Below are 18075 nucleotides of genomic sequence, written 5' to 3' on the forward strand. Positions count from 1 at the left end.
CAAGTTAAGTCCTTGAAGAAGGGGCTGCCAGTGAAAGAGCCAAGATGGAGTCTGTCTGGCTCTCTTAGCTAAGGGAGAGCCAATTCAGGTGGAAACAAGGCTAGGTGATTAAAGGAAAGGGAGAGTCTAAAAACAGGGTTAGTAAAAACAAGGTTGGGCATTACATAGCAACTTGTTAGTCAGAAGGAATTAAGAATCTTTGCTTCCACTTTAGCTCCAGCCCAGACGTCCTGAACTCAGAGCCAAGCCTACGGCACCTCTGCAGGTCACGGAGAGATGCAGAATTGTTCCTGTCCTGTCCTAGCTGAGGAGTGTGGCACTTCCAAGGTCCCTGAAGTCAGCACTTCCTCTAAATAACTAAAGGAAGCCAGATAGCCTAATGGGGAGCCCTCTGCCTGGAACCTCAGGTGTCCAGGCTTTTCCAAAGGTGCTCATGTCTGAAAGAAAAGTCAAAGCTAGCCCATGCTGCACTGGCTGGGGTCCGTGGTGCTGCCCACCTGGGGGCCTGGTTTTCCTTCTCATTTTTCATCTCCATCCTCAGGCAAACTTCTTATTCCTCTAGATTCTGTGATTCTCACCCTGAACCCAGTCTCAACCTGCAACATCTCTGTCTCGTCTTGGTCTGACCTGCAGCCCCTTCCCTTGGAAATCCTGCTTCGTTTTCCCACATTCCCTAGACTTCTCCCCAGCGGCTTCTTAGGGGCTTTATCTTTGCCCTAATTTCAGGATATTGATCAGCCACGAAGGTGGGGCAGTTTACACTTAACTTCTACTTGGGTTAATTACAGAAATTAACATTTATTATGCATTTACTAAGTGACAGGAACTTTACCTATGTTATTTAATTTAGTAGTCACGATAATCCTACTTTGGGAAACTGATGCCTGATAAAATGAGAAATCAAAGGTGACAGATAAGAGGAAGATCCAGGAATGAACACACATCCCAAAACACAAGCAAAAACACAAGCCGGAAAAATGAACAAAAACAGATCTGAAACTTTTTCAAACCAAAAAAATTTAAATCGGCATCCTGAATTATTTAAGCCACTGTTCCCCCAACTATTTAAGCAGGGTGCAAGCAGAGATCGTGGACATAAATCACATAAAGGGTATGGTAGGAACACATTATGTGATAGGCATTATTTGTTGTGATTAGTGTCAGGCCTCTGAGCCCAAGCTAAGCCATCATATCCCCTGTGACCTGCACGTATACATCCAGATGGCCTGAAGTAACTGAAGAATCACAAAAGAAGTGAAAATGGCCTGTTTCTGCCTTAACTGATGACATTACCTTGTGAAATTCCTTCTCGTGGCTCATCCTGGCTCAAAAGCTCCCCCACTGAGCACCTTGTGTCCCCCGCCCCTGCCCGCCAGAGAACAACCCCCTTTGACTATAATTTTCCACTACCTACCCAAATCCTATAAAACGGCCCCACCCCTATCTCCCTTCGCTGACTCTCTTTCCGGACTCAGCCCGCCTGCATCCAGGTAAAATAAACAGCCTTGTTGCTCACACAAAGCCTGTTTGGTGGTCTCTTCACACGGACGCGAGTGAAAATTAGTATTGTACAGACAAGCTCAGCAGCATGGGCCACGATCAGAGCTTGAAGGGGGTCATGTGTAGGTTTCAGGTGGCAGAACCTTCCTTCCGACTTTCTTCTGATCACTCTGTCCCAGCTCCAGGTGCCTAATATTGGCTAGTGGGCTTCAGCCAGGAAATAGTATGAAAGTCTCCCGTGGCCTCTTGGGGTTTGCTAAGCTAGCGATGCTGAAAATTTGGTCCCTAGGCCAACATCATCAGCATCACTTGGGAGGTTGTCAGAAATGCAAATTCTCAGGCCCCATCCCAGACATCCCAGGGTGATTCTCAATCTTTTAGGATGCATCAGCATCACCTAGACAGGCGGTCCATTAGATTCCTGGGCCCCCACCCTGGAGTGTCTGAATCAGTAAATCTAGGGTTGGAGGCCAAGAATTTGCATGTCTAACAGTCTGGTTTTACGAACATACTTGGAGTATAGGCAGCTCAGGGCCACCTCCCCAAAAAGGACAACAGGTCCTACAGAAGGTTGGTTAGAAGCTGTGGGAACTCCCCTCTCGCCAGTACAAAAAGAGCTCTCCTACTAATTATTATGAATTTCCCAGGACAAAACAAGCGTTTGCAGAATGCTACCCACACTTGGAGCAGATAAACCTCAAACAAAGAGGGCGAGTTGCAGTAGGAGGTGATAACTTAAAAAAAAAAAAAAACAAAAACAGCAAAGACATCCTTGAAAGGAGCAGAATTGTCTCTCTTTAAGGAGCTCAGGCCAAAAGCCTAAAAACAAACGACCTTTTCACTTTTCTCTTCCAGCCACAGAACAAAATGTTATTTTAGCCCAGGCAATAAGCGCTCTCTCTCACCACGGGTGCAGTCTAAACAACTAGCCTGCACAGTGATTCTCATTCCTGGCTACACATAATGATCAACTGGGCAGTGTTGAAAATAACCTAACCCTGGGCCACACCCTGGAGACTGGCTTCATCTGACTGCGGTGGGAGCCCGGGTGATTCCCACGTGCAGTCTGAGCTGAGAATCACTGGATGCGCTTGTCAGATTCGATTCTGGGTTAGATTCCTGAACTGGATGTTCACCTCGGAGCTCTTGCACTTCACAAATCGGTAAACACAGGACTAGCTCTGAACTCAACAGTCAGACCAAAAAGAGACAGTAACCCGAGTCTTTTTTTTTTTTTTTGGACAGTAATTATATCGAAGTACTCCTTCCCTTCTCTCCTTCATCCCCTCTGCTCCCTAACACCTAATAGGGTTGGCAAAAACAAAAAGATCGTTGATTTGTATAGAAAACAGGAAATCACTCATCATGATATAAGCCAGGTAAAAAAGGAACCAGGATGTGTGAAAGATAAAATCTAGAGAACATTGAGCTAAAGAATAAAATGTCATCAGTCAAAACCAACCCTAACGCGATATTATTTTAAAGCCACGAGGCTCCTATTCCCCATATTTGTACTTCTGATATTCAAGATTAAATTGCCATGTTATTAGAGGGTAGGGATGGTTCACTGCCTCTAGAGCCCCTAGTGAGATGGAGGAGAAACAGAATAGACCAGACGAGATCACATGAGCAGGGTAACAAAGGATGTGGGGAGAGACAGAGGGTGGAGCCGAAAAAAATGAGCTTGCTTTAACCACAACTGTATTACCCAGAACACACCAGGCACAAAGAGAGCCCCAGCTCACTGCAGAAAATGGTGACCCTAAGGCTGCAGCCACGGCAAGCCACAGCCTGCACCGAGGAAGAGGAAAGCACCGAGGGCCTTGCAAGACTGGAGAGCAGAAGAGGCTGGGCCCGCTGAGGATAGGGGAGGCCGGAGGCCAAGAATCCGCACATACCCTACAGTTGTACCAAGAGTGGGACAAACAGCACTGGTGCCACCAAAATATCATCTTTCTGTTATTATGGACAGTCTCTCCAGTCTTGACTTCTCTAGTCCCCTAAGTTCATGGCTCACAAGCTTGTTGCCCATTAAAAACCATCTAGGGACTTAAAAAAACAAAATCCCAAAGTCCAATTCAAACCCTAATTAAATCAGAATGTAGGAGACGGGCATCAGTATTTTTTAAAGATTTCCTAAGTGATCCCAACATGCAGCAAAGTTTGAGAAACATTGCCCTAGGTCCACATCAGGACTGAGAAAAAGGAGAGTAGATGGCCGCAGGTGGTGGCATTACTGCTACATTGTTTTTTTTGTTTGTTTGTTTTTTGAGACGGAGTTCCAGTCTTGTTGCTCAGGCTGGAGTGCAATGGCGCAATCTCAGCTCACCGCAACCTCCGCCTCCCGGGTTCAAGTGATTCTCCTGCCTCAGCCTCCCGAGTAGCTGGGATTATAGGCATGCACCACCACTCCCGGCTAATTTTGTATTTTTAGTAGAGATGGGGTTTCTCCATGTTGATCAGGCTGGTCTTGAACTCCTGACCTCAGGTGATCCACCCGTCTCAGCCTCCCAAAGTGCTGGGATTACAGGGGTGAGCCACCGTACCCGGCCACCAAAATCTTGATGATCAGAGAAAGTAGTTCACACAAGCCCCCTCTCCTCTCACAGGCTGGCTTCTCCCCACCACCCGCCACAATACTTCCCAGCATAAGTCCCTCTGAAAGTTAACAAATATTAACCAGAGAGAGATTAATTAACTGGTTGACAGTATTTCAGGATCCTGTGAGTGACAAAGGAAGGGGTAGAAGCCTCTAGAATTGTCTATCATTTGTGACACAAAGTTTGTGCTCAATAAATATTTATTGACCTGGTACCTAGGATGCCAAAAGTTTCCTATGTCTTTTGGTCTGTCACATAAAAGTCATAGAACCCCTAATCTCTGAGAAAGATCACTTAAAGAAAAATCTTTCATTCATTCAGAACTAAAAAATTCATTTCTTTTACTCACTCCCTCAAACTCGAAAGCCACATAAAACTCTGCATTTGCAGTCTTCCAGGAAGTGTACCCCCAAGGAATTATATGTTTCTGAAAGTGTGGTTTGACCCCTGCAAATGGATTCTTTAGGGTGGTATTTAAAATGCAGATCCTGGGGCGCAGTGGCTTACATCTGTAATCCCAGCAGCTTGGGAGGCTGAGGAGGGTGGATAGCTTGAGCTCAGGAATTCAAGACCAGCCTGGGCAACATGACAAAAACTTGTCTCTATTGAAAATACAAGAAGTTAGCCGGGCATGGTGGCAGAGGCCTGTAATCCCAGCTACTTCAGAGCTGAGGTGGGAGGATTGCTTGGTGGGAGGATTGCTTGAACCCAGGAGGCAGAGGTTGCAGTGAGCAGAGATCGTGCCACTGCACTCCGGCCTGGGTGAGAGAGGGAGGCTCTGTCTTAAAAAAAAAAAAAAAGAAAGAAAGAAAAAGAAAAAGAAAATTTTAAAAATAAATGAATAAAAACGCAGATTCTCAGGCCCCAACCCTCCTCTTCGGAACAGAATTTCCAATAGGTGACTTGGGAACCTGCATTTTAGTAGACTCTCCCATGTGATGAAAATGCATGTCAAAGTTTGAGAAGCACTGCTCCAAAGCTAGGTAACTGCATCCCAGAAGCTACTCAAAACAATCCATCATGGATGGAAACAAATATTGGAACTCCATATATATATTTTTTTTTTTCTTTTTTTTTTGAGATGGAGTCTCGCTCTGTCGCCCAGGCTGGAGTGCAGTGGCGCGATCTCGGCTTATTGCAAGCTCCACCTCCTGGGTTCACGCCATTCTCCTGCCTCAGCCTCCCGAGTAGCTGGGATTACAGGTGCCCGCCACCACGCCCGGCTAATTTTTTGTATTTTTAGTAGAGACGGGGTTTCACCGTGTTAGCCAGGATGGTCTGGATCTCCTGACCTCGTGATCCGCTCGCCTCAGCCTCCTAAAGTGCTGGGATTACAGGCATAAGCCACCAAGCCCGGCCGGAACTCCTTATATTTTTAAATGTAAAAAAATCTTTTCAGCCCAGAGAAGTATTGCCTGGGCTGAAAGGGCTGGAGGAGTGGGGGGACTCCCCGGTTAACTGAGAAGGGGCACAAGAGAACCTTTAGGGCTGATGAAAATGTTCTGTATCTAGAGTGTTGTGATGGTTACACAGGGGCATCCATTTATCAAAACTCTTTAAACCATACACATTATTTACCTTTTTTTTTAAGATGGAGTCTCACGCTGTCGCCCAGGTTGGAGGGCAATGGTGCAATCTCGACTTACTGCAACCTCCACATCCTGGGTTCAAGAGATTCTCCTGCCTCAGCCTCCTGAGTAGCTGGGATTACAAGTGCACACCACCATGCCCAGCTAAATTTTTTTTTGTTTTTTTAGTAGAGATGGGGTTTCACCATCTCTGGTGAAATTCCTGACCTCAAGTGAGCCGCCTGCCTTGGCCTCCCAAAGTGCTAGGATTACAGCATGAGCCATGGCGCCCGGCCTCCATACACTTTAAATGGGTACATTTTATTGTATGTAAATCATACCTCAATAAAATTGATTTTAAAAAGTTTTAAAAAGTAGAACAGTAAATAGTATACAAATTAAGAATTTTCCATCATAGAATGTTTAAATAAATGTACACACATTAGGAGTACATGCTCAAAACATTCTCTGCTGATAGGCATGCGGGATCAAGATGTTAGGAAACGATTTCCCTTAGATGACCTCTTTTAGCTTGATTTTCTAAATTGGTCTAAAACATATTAAAATATCTTCCCAGTGCCAGGAGTGGTGGTACACATCTGTAATCCCACCTATTCAGGAGGCTGGGGCAGGAGGGTGGCTTGAGCTCGGGAGTTTTAGATCAGCCTAAGCAAAATATTGAGACCCCCGTCTCTATTTTAATAAATAAATAAGTAAATACAAAATAATACATAAAAAATAATAAAATACTATCTCTTCCCTGTATGGGAAATAGGGAAAAGATCATGAAATAAGTCTCCCCTCTCTCCTCCCAACCTGAGACCAGCTCCCCTGCTGCAATTTGGTTAAAGTGATTTCTCACTGGGCCTGAAATCCTAGGTGCTCCTGAAACCTTTTACCCCTTTTTCACCTCTATGTTATTATGGCTTCTTCTGTTCCAAAGTAGCCACAGGTAAAGCTCGCAGATACCTGGTTTGGAAGTAAATACAGGCAGAAGCAGTAAGCAAATTAGAACCATTTAATGGATGGAAAAATATATCTACTTATTTTAAATGTGTAATTTTGCCATCTCTGCATTATGTAAAAAGTAGAAAATATTGTGTTATCACATGCTTCATTTGTCACTATTTAAGATTTTATCATGGTTCACAATATTACAACGTCATAATGTTTGTTAGCTTAATTTCTAAAGAAAATTGCAGACACCGAGAGTCAAATTTGATCAAATTAAAAATTTGAGATGTAGTGTTTGTGAAAAGAGAACAAAAATTCCCAAATGATTCTTACAGGGTGCACCCTTTTGTGTCACGACATTGCAGAAAACAGCATGTCTCTAAGGCCACCAGTCTGACAATAACATGACTCCATGGACAGTGCAGAATTAGTTACAGAAGGAACTTCAGGAAGACTTCTCCTAGATGAATACGCCCACACAAACAACACAGAACATGCAAGAGTAAAATGCAAATCATTTTTCCTTAGTGAAAGAAGCAGACACAAAAGGCCACATGTTATTAGATTCCATTTACAGGAAATGTCCAGAATTAGAAAACAAAAAGTAGGTTAGAGATCGCCAGGGGCTGAGGAAAGGGGAGAATGAGGACTGGTTCCTGATGGTTGTGGGGTTTCTCTTTGGGGTGATGAAAATGTTCTGGAATTCCAATAGTGGTAACAGTTGCACAACATCATGAATATACTTATTGCCACTGAACTGTACACTTTAAAATAGTTTTACTTCGGGAGGCCCAGGAGGGCAGATCACCTGAGGTCAGGAGTTCAAGAGCAGCCTGGCCAATGTGGCAAAACCCTGTCTCTACTAAAAATACAAAAATTAGCCAGGCATGGTGGCGCGTGCCTGTAATCCCAGCTACTTGGGAGGCTGATGCAAGAGAATCGCTTGAACCCAGGAGGCGGAGGTTGCAGTGAGCTGAGATCACACCACTGCACTCTAGCCTGGGTGACAGAACAAAAAAAAAATAAATAAATAAATAAATAAATCTCAAAAAAGTAAATAAATAAAATAGTTTTAGCCATTTTTAAAATGGTAAAAAACAAACAAACAAAAACTGTTACAAACAAAAATAGAGTGCTATGATGACCAAAAAAGTAAAATGCGAATAAGAAGCAACTACTAAGATGCCAAGTAAGACAAACTTAAAAAAACGAGTAATAAGACTTAAAAGGGCTAGAGATCCAGAATATATAAAGAATTAAAACCACAATGAGGGCTGTGCGCGGTGGCTCACGCCTGTAATCCCAGCACTTTGGGAGGCCAAGGTGGGCAGATCACGAGGTCAGGAGATCGGGACCACCCTAGCGAACATGGTGAAACCCTGTCTCTACTAAAAATACAAAAAAAAAAAAAAAAAATTAGCCAGGCATGGTGGCATGCACCTGTAGTCCCAGCTACTCAGGAGGCTGAGGCAGAATGGCGTGAACCCGGGAGGCGGAGACTGCATTGAATCGAGATTGCACCACTGCACTCCAGCCTGGGCGACAGACCGAGGCTCTGTCTCAAAAAAAAACAAAAACAAAAACAAACAAAAAAAACCACAGTGATACAATTTCACATTCCTTGTATTGGCACAAATTTTTAAAAGCTGACGATACCACTTGACCACTATGTGAAGCAAGGGAAGGCTCTTATTCTTCTGGTGGGAGTATAACTTGGCAAACACACTTCGGAAAACAATTTGGCATTATCACATAAAACTTTAAGAATCAAAATTCCACTCTCCCTCTCCCTCTCTTTCCACGGTCTCCCTCTGATGCCGAGCCAAAGCTGGACTGTACTGCTGCCATCTTGGCTCACTGCAACCTCCCTGCCTGATTCTCCTGCCTCAGCCTGCCGAGTGCCTGCGATTGCAGGCGCGTGCCGCCATGCCTGACTGGTTTTCGTATTTTTTTGGTGGAGACGGGGTTTCGCTGTGTTGGCCGGGCTGGTCTCCAGCTCCTAACTGCGAGTGATCCGCCAGCCTCGGCCTCCCGAGGTGCCGGGATTGCAGACGGAGTCTCGTTCACTCAGTGCTCAATGTTGCCCAGGCTGGAGTGCAGTGGCGTGATCTCCGCTAGCTACAACCTCCACCTCCCAGCCGCCTGCCTTGGCCTCCCAAAGTGCCGAGATTGCAGCCTCTGCCCGGCCGCCACCCCGTCTGGGAAGTGAGGAGCGTCTCTGCCTGGCCGCCCATCGTCTGGGATGTGAGGAGCCCCTCTGCCCGGCTGCCCCGTCTGAGAAGTGAGGAGCCCCTCCGCCCGGCAGCCGCCCCGTCTGGGAAGTGAGGAGCGTCTCCGCCCGGCAGCCACTCCGTCTGGGAGGGAGGTGGGGGTCAGCCCCCGCCCGGCCAGCCGCCCCATCCGGGAGGGAGGTGGGGGCCCACCTCCGTCCGGCCGCCACCCTGTCCGGGAGGTGGGGGGCGCCTCTGCCCAGCCGCCCCTTCTGGGAAGTGAGGAGCCCCTCTGCCCGGCCACCACCCCGTCTGGGAGGTGTACCCAACAGCTCATTGAGAAAGGGCCATGATGACGATGGCGGTTTTGTGGAATAGAAAAGGGGGAAAGGTGGGGAAATGATAGAGAAATCGGATTGTCGCTGTGTCTGTGTAGAAAGAAGTAGACATAGGAGACTTCATTTTGTTCTGTACTAAGAAAAATTCTTCTGCCTTGGGATGCTGTTGATCTATGACCTTACCCCCAACCCTGTGCTCTCTGAAACATGTGCTGTGTCCACTCAGGGTTAAATGGATTAAGGGCGGTGCAAGATGTGCTTTGTTAAACAGATGCTTGAAGGCAGCAGACTCGTTAAGAGTCATCACCACTCCCTAATCTCAAGTACCCAGGGACACAAACACTGCGGAAGGCCGCAGGGTCCTCTGCCTAGGAAAACCAGAGACCTTTGTTCACTTGTTTATCTGCTGACCTTCCCTCCACTATTGTCCTATGACCCTGCCAAATCCCCCTCTGCAAGAAACACCCAAGAATGATCAATAAAAAAAAAAAAAATCAAAATTCCACTACTAGATCTCTAGGGAAACTCATGTACATGTACACAAAGAAGCATATACCAAAATGTTCAAAGCATAATGGTTTAATAGCAAATACTTAAAACAATATCAATTTTACCTTGTTTTTTCAGAGGCAGGGTCTCATTCTATTGCCCAGGCTGGAGGGCAGTGGCGCAACTGCACCTGACCACAGCCTCGTCCTCCCAGGCTCAAGTGATCCTCCCGCCTCAGCCTCCTGAGTAACTGGGACCACAGGTGTGTGCCACTGTGTCCAACTAATTTTATTTTTTAATGTTTTTGTAGGAGCTATGTTGCGCGGGCTGGTCTCGAACCCCTGACTTCAAGAGATTCTCCCACCTCGGCCTCTCGAAGTACTGGGATTACAGATATTAGCTACTGAGCCCAGTCTCAATTTTAATAATAAGAAAATCAATATATAAATTGCGTACATTCATGCAAAAGAAAGCAATGAAGACATTTCAGGGAATCAGAGTAGACCTTCTCTAAAATTGGTGGGGCCCAGAGCAAGGTTATAAATGGAGGCTTGGATACAAATGTCTAAATATTTAACAGTAATAAATCATGCTGAGCTGGGCTTAGTGGCTCATGCCTGTAATCCCAGCAGTTTGGGAGGCTGAGGCAAGAGGAATGCTTGAGCCCAGGCACTCGAGACCAGCCTGGGCAACATAGCGAGACACCGTCTCTACACACACACACACACACACACACACACACACAAATTAGCCAGGTATGGTGGCACTAGCCTGGTCCCAGCTACTGGGAGGCTGACATGGGAGGATCGTTTGAATCCAGGAGGTGGAGGCTGCAGTGGGCCATATTTGCACCACCACACTCCAGAGTGGTGACAGAACAAGATCCTGTCTCAAAAAAAAAAAAAGTATATATATATGTATATGTATATGTGTGTGTGTATATATATATGATATATATAAAATAAAAACTTTAATACAAAAACTTTAAAATTTGTTGTAAAAAAATTTTTTTGGAGACAGAGCCACACTCCGTTGCCCAGGCTGGTGTGCACTGGCATGAACATAGCTCACTGTAACCTCAAAATTCCTGGGATCAAGCAATCCTTCTGCCTCAGCCTCCAGCACTGCTAGGACTATGGGCATGCACCACCACGCCCAGCTAATATTTTTTATATAATTATTTTTATTTTTTATTTATTTTACTTGTTTTTTTATTTTTTTATTTTTTGTTTTTATTTTTTGATGGGGTCTCACTATGTTGTCCAGGCTAGTCTTGAACTCCTGTCCTCAATCCTCTCATCTTGGCCTCCCAAAGCACTGGTAGTACACCCATGAGCCACTGCACCCAGCCCAGGAAAAAAATTTTTTTTGAATTCAAATAATGACTATTTCAAAGCCTTCCGATTGGCATAAGCCAAAAAAGTCTGATAACACTAAGCATTAATTGGCCAGAAAATGAGGAAACTGGGACACTCAGACATGTAAGTATAAATTGGCACAGCCACCTTTATACTAATTTGTCAGAATCTGGAAAAGTTGAAGCTATATAACAATTCAAACCAACAATTCCACTTCCTAATGATCTACCCTGGAAAAGCTCTAACCATGAGCACCAGGAAACACTTGCCCGTAAATTCTTGGCAGCACGATTTGGTATAACAAAAACCTGGAAATATACTATATATCCATTACTGGGGGGAATAGGTAACTGAACTGTGGTATAAATCCTATGATGAAATACTTTTCAACTGTTAAAATGAATAAACTAGGTCCTTGTGTAGCAATATGAATAGATCTCCAAAACACAGCATTGAATAAAAATTCTAAAACACATAAAATACTACATTTTGTATATGGATGCAAATATATACAAGAGGAAATTATAAAATCATGGAAGGGCAAGATACACACCAAAATCATGATTGAAGCTGCTTCTTAGGAAAGGGAAATGAGACTGGGGATGAGAAAAAAATAACCTTAGGTCTGTTATGATTGTTTACTATATTTTAAAAGAGGAGCAAAACTGAAAAATGTGAACACTTATTTATCCTAGGAGGTGAGTTATAACTTTTATGGGTTCAGAATAAATATTCTCTGATGCTTGCGTTTTTCAGTATTCTATTCAACTTGCGAAACAGTCAACTAGTCCTCTTCCCATCTACCCACCCCCACCCAAAATGTGAATTAACCGAAAAGGAAAGACATACAAACAGGAAAGAACCCAGAGGAAACACCCACATCGGCAAAAACCGCAAAGCAATGTAAAGACGCTTAGGCAGCCTGCTTGAAACAGTTAACAGAAATCATGCAGGCAAAATAAATTTTTGAATTAATAACTTCATATAGTTACTGGACAATGTAAGTAGCTAGTTAAGAAGTCAAGGCCGGGCGCGGTGGCTCACGCCTGTAATCCCAGCACTTTGGGAGGCTGAGGTGGGCGGATTGCCTGAGCTCATGAGTTCGAGACCAGACTGGGCAACATAGTGAAATCCCGTCTCTACTAAAATACAAAAAAGAAAAAAAATTAGCCAGGCGTGGTGGCAGGCGCCTGTAGTCCCAGCTACGCGGGAGGCTGAGGCAGGAGAATCGCTTGAACCCGGAAGGCGGAAATTGTAGTGAGCCGAGATCGCGCCACTGCACTCCAGCCTGGCAACAGAGCGAGACTCTGTCACAAAAAAAAAAAAAAAAAAAAAAAAAAAAGTCAAACAAGGCCGGGAGCGGTGGCTCATGCCTGTAATCCTGCACTTTGGGAGGCTGGGAAGATTGCTTAAGCCTAGGAGTTTGAGAGCAGCCCAGGCAAAATGGCAAAATCCCATCTCTACTAAAAAATACAAAAATTAGCTGGGTGTGATGGCACATGCTTGTAATCCCAGCTACTCGGGAGGCTGAGGCAGGAGAATCGCTTGAACCGGGGAGGCGGAGGTTGCAGCGAGCTGAGATCACACCACTGCACTCCAGCCTGGGTGACAGAGTGAGACTCTGTCTCAAAAAAAGAAAAGAAAAGAAAAGAAAAGTTAGCCGGACATGGTGGCGCCCACCTGTAGTCCCAGCTACTCAGGAGGCTGAGGGAGGAGGATCATCTGAGCCCAGGAATTCGAAGTGGCAGTGAGCTATGACCGTGCCACTGCACTTCAGTCTGGGTGACAAAGCAAGATCTCATTTCTAAAGAAAAAAAAAGGAAGTCATGCAGATCTAGGTTCAAATACCAATCCTGCCAGCTTCTAGTTATGTTACTTTCAGTAGATTTCTGAAAGACTCCATGCCCGAGTTTCCTATAATAAAGATGGGACTTAAAATACTACCTTAGGCGCTATCCTAAAGACTAACCTGGATATCATCTCCAAAGTGCTTATCATAGTGGTTGGCACATAGTTATTTGTTCGATAAATAGTGATTATTTTTGCATCAGAACTGGGATTAGAACTCCATGTGTGGGCATATATTTCAGCAAAGCAAATAGAAATATCCAAACCGATTCACCAAAACAATTATCCAACATTGAAGCAAGCCCTGTTGTCAACTAAAATGTATCACTAAAAACATTGCAAAAGAAAAGACAGGAACTACAGAATAGACAGGATAAATACTATCTATAAATAATAGTACCACAGACAAAATTTTATACACCCAGCACAATGCAAATCGTCCCCCTGTAAACAGAGACCAGTTTACTGAACTGAATAGTATTGTCAAGATGGGTATCAATTAGTTAACAGACCCCATTAACTGGTAATCTACAAAGAAAGTTCTTAAACTCACAAGTGGCAAGTTTTGGAAGACAAGGTTTTATTACTCGCTAAGAGGAGAATATTTTTAAAACATAAGTAGGGAGGAAAAAAACATGTTTTCTAGGACCCGAGGACAAAAAAAAAATTCTCCCAGAGGTCCTTATTAGAACACTTTATACATTAATAGATTAAAAGTTTGTAATTCCCAAATTCAAAAGTGATATAAAACGAAATTAAAAATATGGCTCCGCCAATAAATGTTAGGAAATAAGATTTTATCACTCTACTAAAAAAAATAAACTTTATTGACTTCTCTGGAGGGTCCATCCAAATTTAGATAGACCAAATAATCCCTATATTATATATATTCTTATAAAAGTGGAGGTTAACAACCCAATTAACGAGTTTAAAACAGTTTTGCTGTTTCAAACCAGGGAAAAATATACCATAATAAACTTCATAAAACTAAAATTTCTAAGCATATTGCCTACAACAAATTGAAACAAAGTATTTAAATGTTAGATGTGTAACATATGAAAACAATTATAGGCCAGGTGAGGCAGTGGCTCAGGCCTGTAATCCCAGCACTTTGGGAGGCCTAGGCCGGCAGATTGCTTGAGCTCAGGAGTTCGAGACCGGCCTGGCCAACATCGCGAAACCCCATCTCTACTAAAAATACAAAAAATTAGCCAAGCCTGGTGGCACACACCTATAATCCCAGCTACTTGGGAGTCTGAGGCAGTAGAATTGCTTGAACCTGGGAGGCAGAGTTTGCAGTGAGCTGAGATCGGGTCACTGCACTCCAGCCTTGGGTGACCCTATCTCAAAAAATTTTTAAAAAATCTTTTTTTAAAAGGATTATGTCTATGTAGCCTTTTTCCTGAAAATAAAAGTTGGATTTATAAGACAATCAGGGAAATTTGAATACCAACTGGACAATAGATGATATTAAAATTGTAATTTTTTTTACAAAAATGTGATCATTGCACTGTATTATGTTAATAAAACATAGTTCTTATGTTTTAGAGATACTGAAGTACTTAGTAATCAAATGGTTGCTGAGATTTGCTTTAAAATAACACATTGGAGTTGGGGACACATGGGGAATAGGGAGAATAAATGAAACAAAACTGGCCATATTTTCAAAACTGTTGAAATGATGGGTACAAGGGGCTTCATCATTTTTTTCTCTCTACTTTTGAGTATGTTGAAAATATCCATAGTAAGAAATAAAAAAATAAAAAGCATATGTATTTCATACTAAAAATCAACACTAGTTGGTGAAGAATTTGTCATAATAGAAAAGATAAGAACAGAAAAAACATAACAAAGCCTTCCAACCATGTTATTTGGTGTAGTGCTAGAACATGCTAGAATGTTCCTTCCTTTTCTATCCTCCACCCTCTGCTCTCTTCTCCTTCTCAGAGATTTCTTCAGTGACCAGCAATGACTTAGATGATTTCCTCGATACCCATAACTCCCAGCAACTCAGAAACAACCTTCAAATTGTTGCCCCACAACATATTAAAGAAAATTTTAAATAAAGGAACACATTCAAGCACTTTTTAAAAACGTTAGAGTGAGCTGAAAGGGTTTTTGCTCTAAAGAAATTTTTTAAAAAATATATTGCGTCCTCTACCTCATCCATCTAAAACACTTACCTTTGTGTGTTTTATTACACGTATATTGGGGGTGAGTGACTGGAGTTTTTGTTAGGTGCGTGATCAAAAGTTTGCCGACTGGTCGGACTTGGTGGCTTATGCCTGTAATCCCAGCACTTTGGGAGGCTGAGACAAGTGGATCACCTGAGGTCAGGAGTTCGAGACCAGCCTGGCCAACATGGTGAAACCCTGTCTCTACTAAAAATACAAAAATTGGCCGGGTGCGATGGTGCATGCCTGTAATCCCAGCTACTCGGGAGGCTGAGGCAGGAGAATCGCTTGAACCTGGGAGGTGGAGGTTGCAGTGAACCGAGGTGGAGCCACTGCACTCCAGCCTAAAAAGTTTGCTGACCACCATTTTAAACCCTGGGACACAAGTCAAAGTGTTTAAGAATGGGCCAAGTGTAAAAAGTACTGTATCGAGAAACGTAATTGAGCAGAAGCACATAGTGACAGAAAGGGTGGGAGGAAAGACTGGCCATTCATTAATTCAACAAGGCGTTCATTCAGTTCATTCAGAAATTAGATGGGAAGGCGGAACCCGCCAAGAAGGGAAAGAGACTTCACAAAAAGGACTTGGTGATGACAGATTGTGAGGAGGATTAAAACCCTGCCTGGGGGAAAAGATGAGTTTGATTCTATGGACAGGACACACGCGGGAGAGGAAGGGCTTGGGATCAAGGGAAAGGCCTGGGCAGCGAATGTGGACCTGGAAGCCATCTTTTTAGATGTGCAGCTGTCCTCGAGGGAGCAAGCTCTCTTAGGGAGAAACTGGGAAGAAAATCACTCAAGAGGCTTAACCCAAACCTTGCAGCGCATCTGCATTTAGACGAAAAAAAAAAAAAAGGCAAACGGAAACAACAGAAGCAGTGGCCCGAGACGTGAGCCACACTGCTTCAAAGGGATTTAAGAGAGTTGTCCCAAGGCAGGCGGTCAACTGCGCGCGCCACCGTGGAGAGACCACCCAGAGGGAAGGCCCGCGGCTGCTACAACTTCAGGAACCTGGAAAAGGGCCACCCCTGCTACGCGCCAGGCATCAGAAAAGCGGCGATGAGGGGCATGGGGGTGACCGGGAAGGGAGGGACAAGCAGAGAGACCTGCGGCTCGCTCCGGCGGAGACGGACCGGGGGCCCAGGGCGGCTGGGTTACTGGCTCCGCCACGTCTAGGGAAGGAGGTAGTAGGGAGGGAAAGACTCAAGATACCGAAGACTGGAGGCTCTTTCCTTCCTTCCCAAACCTGCCTCCCGCTTCTGTAGGCCCTGGCTGGCTCCAGAGCACTTTATTCTTCTGATTCGTGCGGGCGGGCGGGGAAAAGGGTGGAGGTTGAGCCTGGTCTCCTCCAGGCACTAGCATTTTAGCCATTCTCGAGAAAAGGTCTGGAGGTGCCGGAAGGAAGGGAACTGCAAAGGTAGAAGCGCGGGCCCTGCAGAGGCTCCCAGAGGGGAGCAGAGAAAGGAGTGGCTGGAGGCGGAGGCTGTCAGGTGCGGGGTCCCGGCGAAGCCGTGCCCCTCCCAGAACATTGCCCGCCTGGACAGTCCACCCCGACCACGGCTGCGGACAGCGCCCCTCCCTCCGGGTGCACTCACCGCTCGGACTTCGAATAGTTGCACCGGCCCAGCAAGTTGAGTTTGCAGAGATGCAGGTTATCGCAGGATCTCTGGCAGTACTTGCGACGGCAGACCCGGGCTCGAGTGGTGGCCACCACCGATCGGGTGATCCCGGCCTCGCCGCCGGTCTCCAACACCACAAAGCGGTCGGGCCCGGCCACCTGCAGCACCTCACAGAGCTGCCGCTCAGACAGCGCGATCTTCTGGAGCAGCGCGTCCAGGGCCATGCGGCCCCCGTGGGCGCACAGGATTTTGGTGATGAAGCAGCACACCTCCGGGTCCGCCATGGCGCGCTGGCTGTGCTGGCTCTGCCGCGGCGCGGGACTCGGTTCCGCGGAAATCGGAAATCGAAACTTACAAGTGTCCAGGGGCGGGCGCGGGCGGTGCTACTGCTGGGCGCGCCCGGAGTCAGCGAGGGCGCGCTCTCCGTCGCCGTTAGCCCAGCCCAGCGATCCACTCTCGGCTCTCAGGTCAAGAGGCTAGATCTCACCGACCGGGTCCTAGTGGCAGGTTTACAGCCGGCCGCAAGGGCAACTGGGTGGAAAGAAAGAGAAGGCGCGGGCAAATCTGCTGGTGACCGCCTGGGGTGGCCTCCTCTCGGTTCTAGGCTCGGCGAGGGTGAGGTTCTCCAGCCGGGCTCCGCGAGCCTTCTTTAGAAAGAAGAGAAACTAAAAGCGATCTTGGGTCTCTGGCCGGTGTTTTATAAGCCAGCCGACTGAGGCGTGTGACGCAAGTCCTGAGAGCCCTGTTGAGGAGTGCGCACCCCACCCATTCCCGGAAAGAGCAGACCCTAGCGAGCGCTTCCTGCGAGCCGTGCGCTCTGCCTCCGTTGGTAGTGAATCTTCCCAGCAACTCCACATGGTAGATATTATTATCCTCACCCTGAACTTGAGGAAGTAACTTGCACGAACACGCACTGGCATCAAGCGGAGCCCAGATGCCACCGAGTTTCCCCAAATCGCGTCCCCAGGCCCCAGATCGTGGTACCCCAGGCCCCGATGTGCAAGTTTCTCCTCCACCACCGTGCCCTCTTAAAGAACAACGATTGCCACTCTCCCTCGTTTCTGCCTTCTCAAGAACTTTTGGACGAACCACTTCTTGACATGGTCTTGCTTACCTAGAATCGCTAACTCGGTGCCCTGAACCACTGCTTGTACCTCAATCACGGTGGACATGCTAAGACATATCCCAAGATTTCAGATCGGTTCCTCCCCGTAGAGATTGGGACAAGAACTTTTCCACTGTGGGGACGTACTTTCACCCCCAGAGTTGACATAAAGATTGTTTTTAAGTGAAAACATTGAGCTACAGAAGATGTAGAAAGAAATCTTAATGAAACTTCCCTTATCTGACTAAAGCAAAACCTCCCGAAAACATGGTGCCATTAAAAGCCTCTCGGAGTATTCAGCTGCCAGGAAGA

At 45.7% G+C, this 18075-nt stretch overlaps 1 protein-coding gene across 8 annotated transcripts in view; it reads right to left on the reverse strand.

Annotated features, from left to right (window-relative positions):
- Positions 1 to 17505, reverse strand: part of ZC3HAV1 (zinc finger CCCH-type containing, antiviral 1) — a 65878-nt gene extending 48373 nt beyond the window's left edge. For all 8 annotated transcript variants that reach the window (XM_527904.8, XM_009454307.5, XM_009454310.5 and 5 more), the window contains exon 1: positions 16635 to 17505. In XM_527904.8, coding sequence (XP_527904.2) covers positions 16635 to 16942 — 308 coding nt within the window. In that variant the 5' untranslated portion in view covers positions 16943 to 17505. The remainder of the gene's footprint in view (positions 1 to 16634) is intronic.
- Positions 17506 to 18075: the final 570 nt, after the last annotated feature.

This window comes from Pan troglodytes, chromosome 6, assembly GCF_028858775.2.
Source record: "Pan troglodytes isolate AG18354 chromosome 6, NHGRI_mPanTro3-v2.0_pri, whole genome shotgun sequence".
Lineage (NCBI taxonomy): Eukaryota > Metazoa > Chordata > Mammalia > Primates > Hominidae > Pan > Pan troglodytes.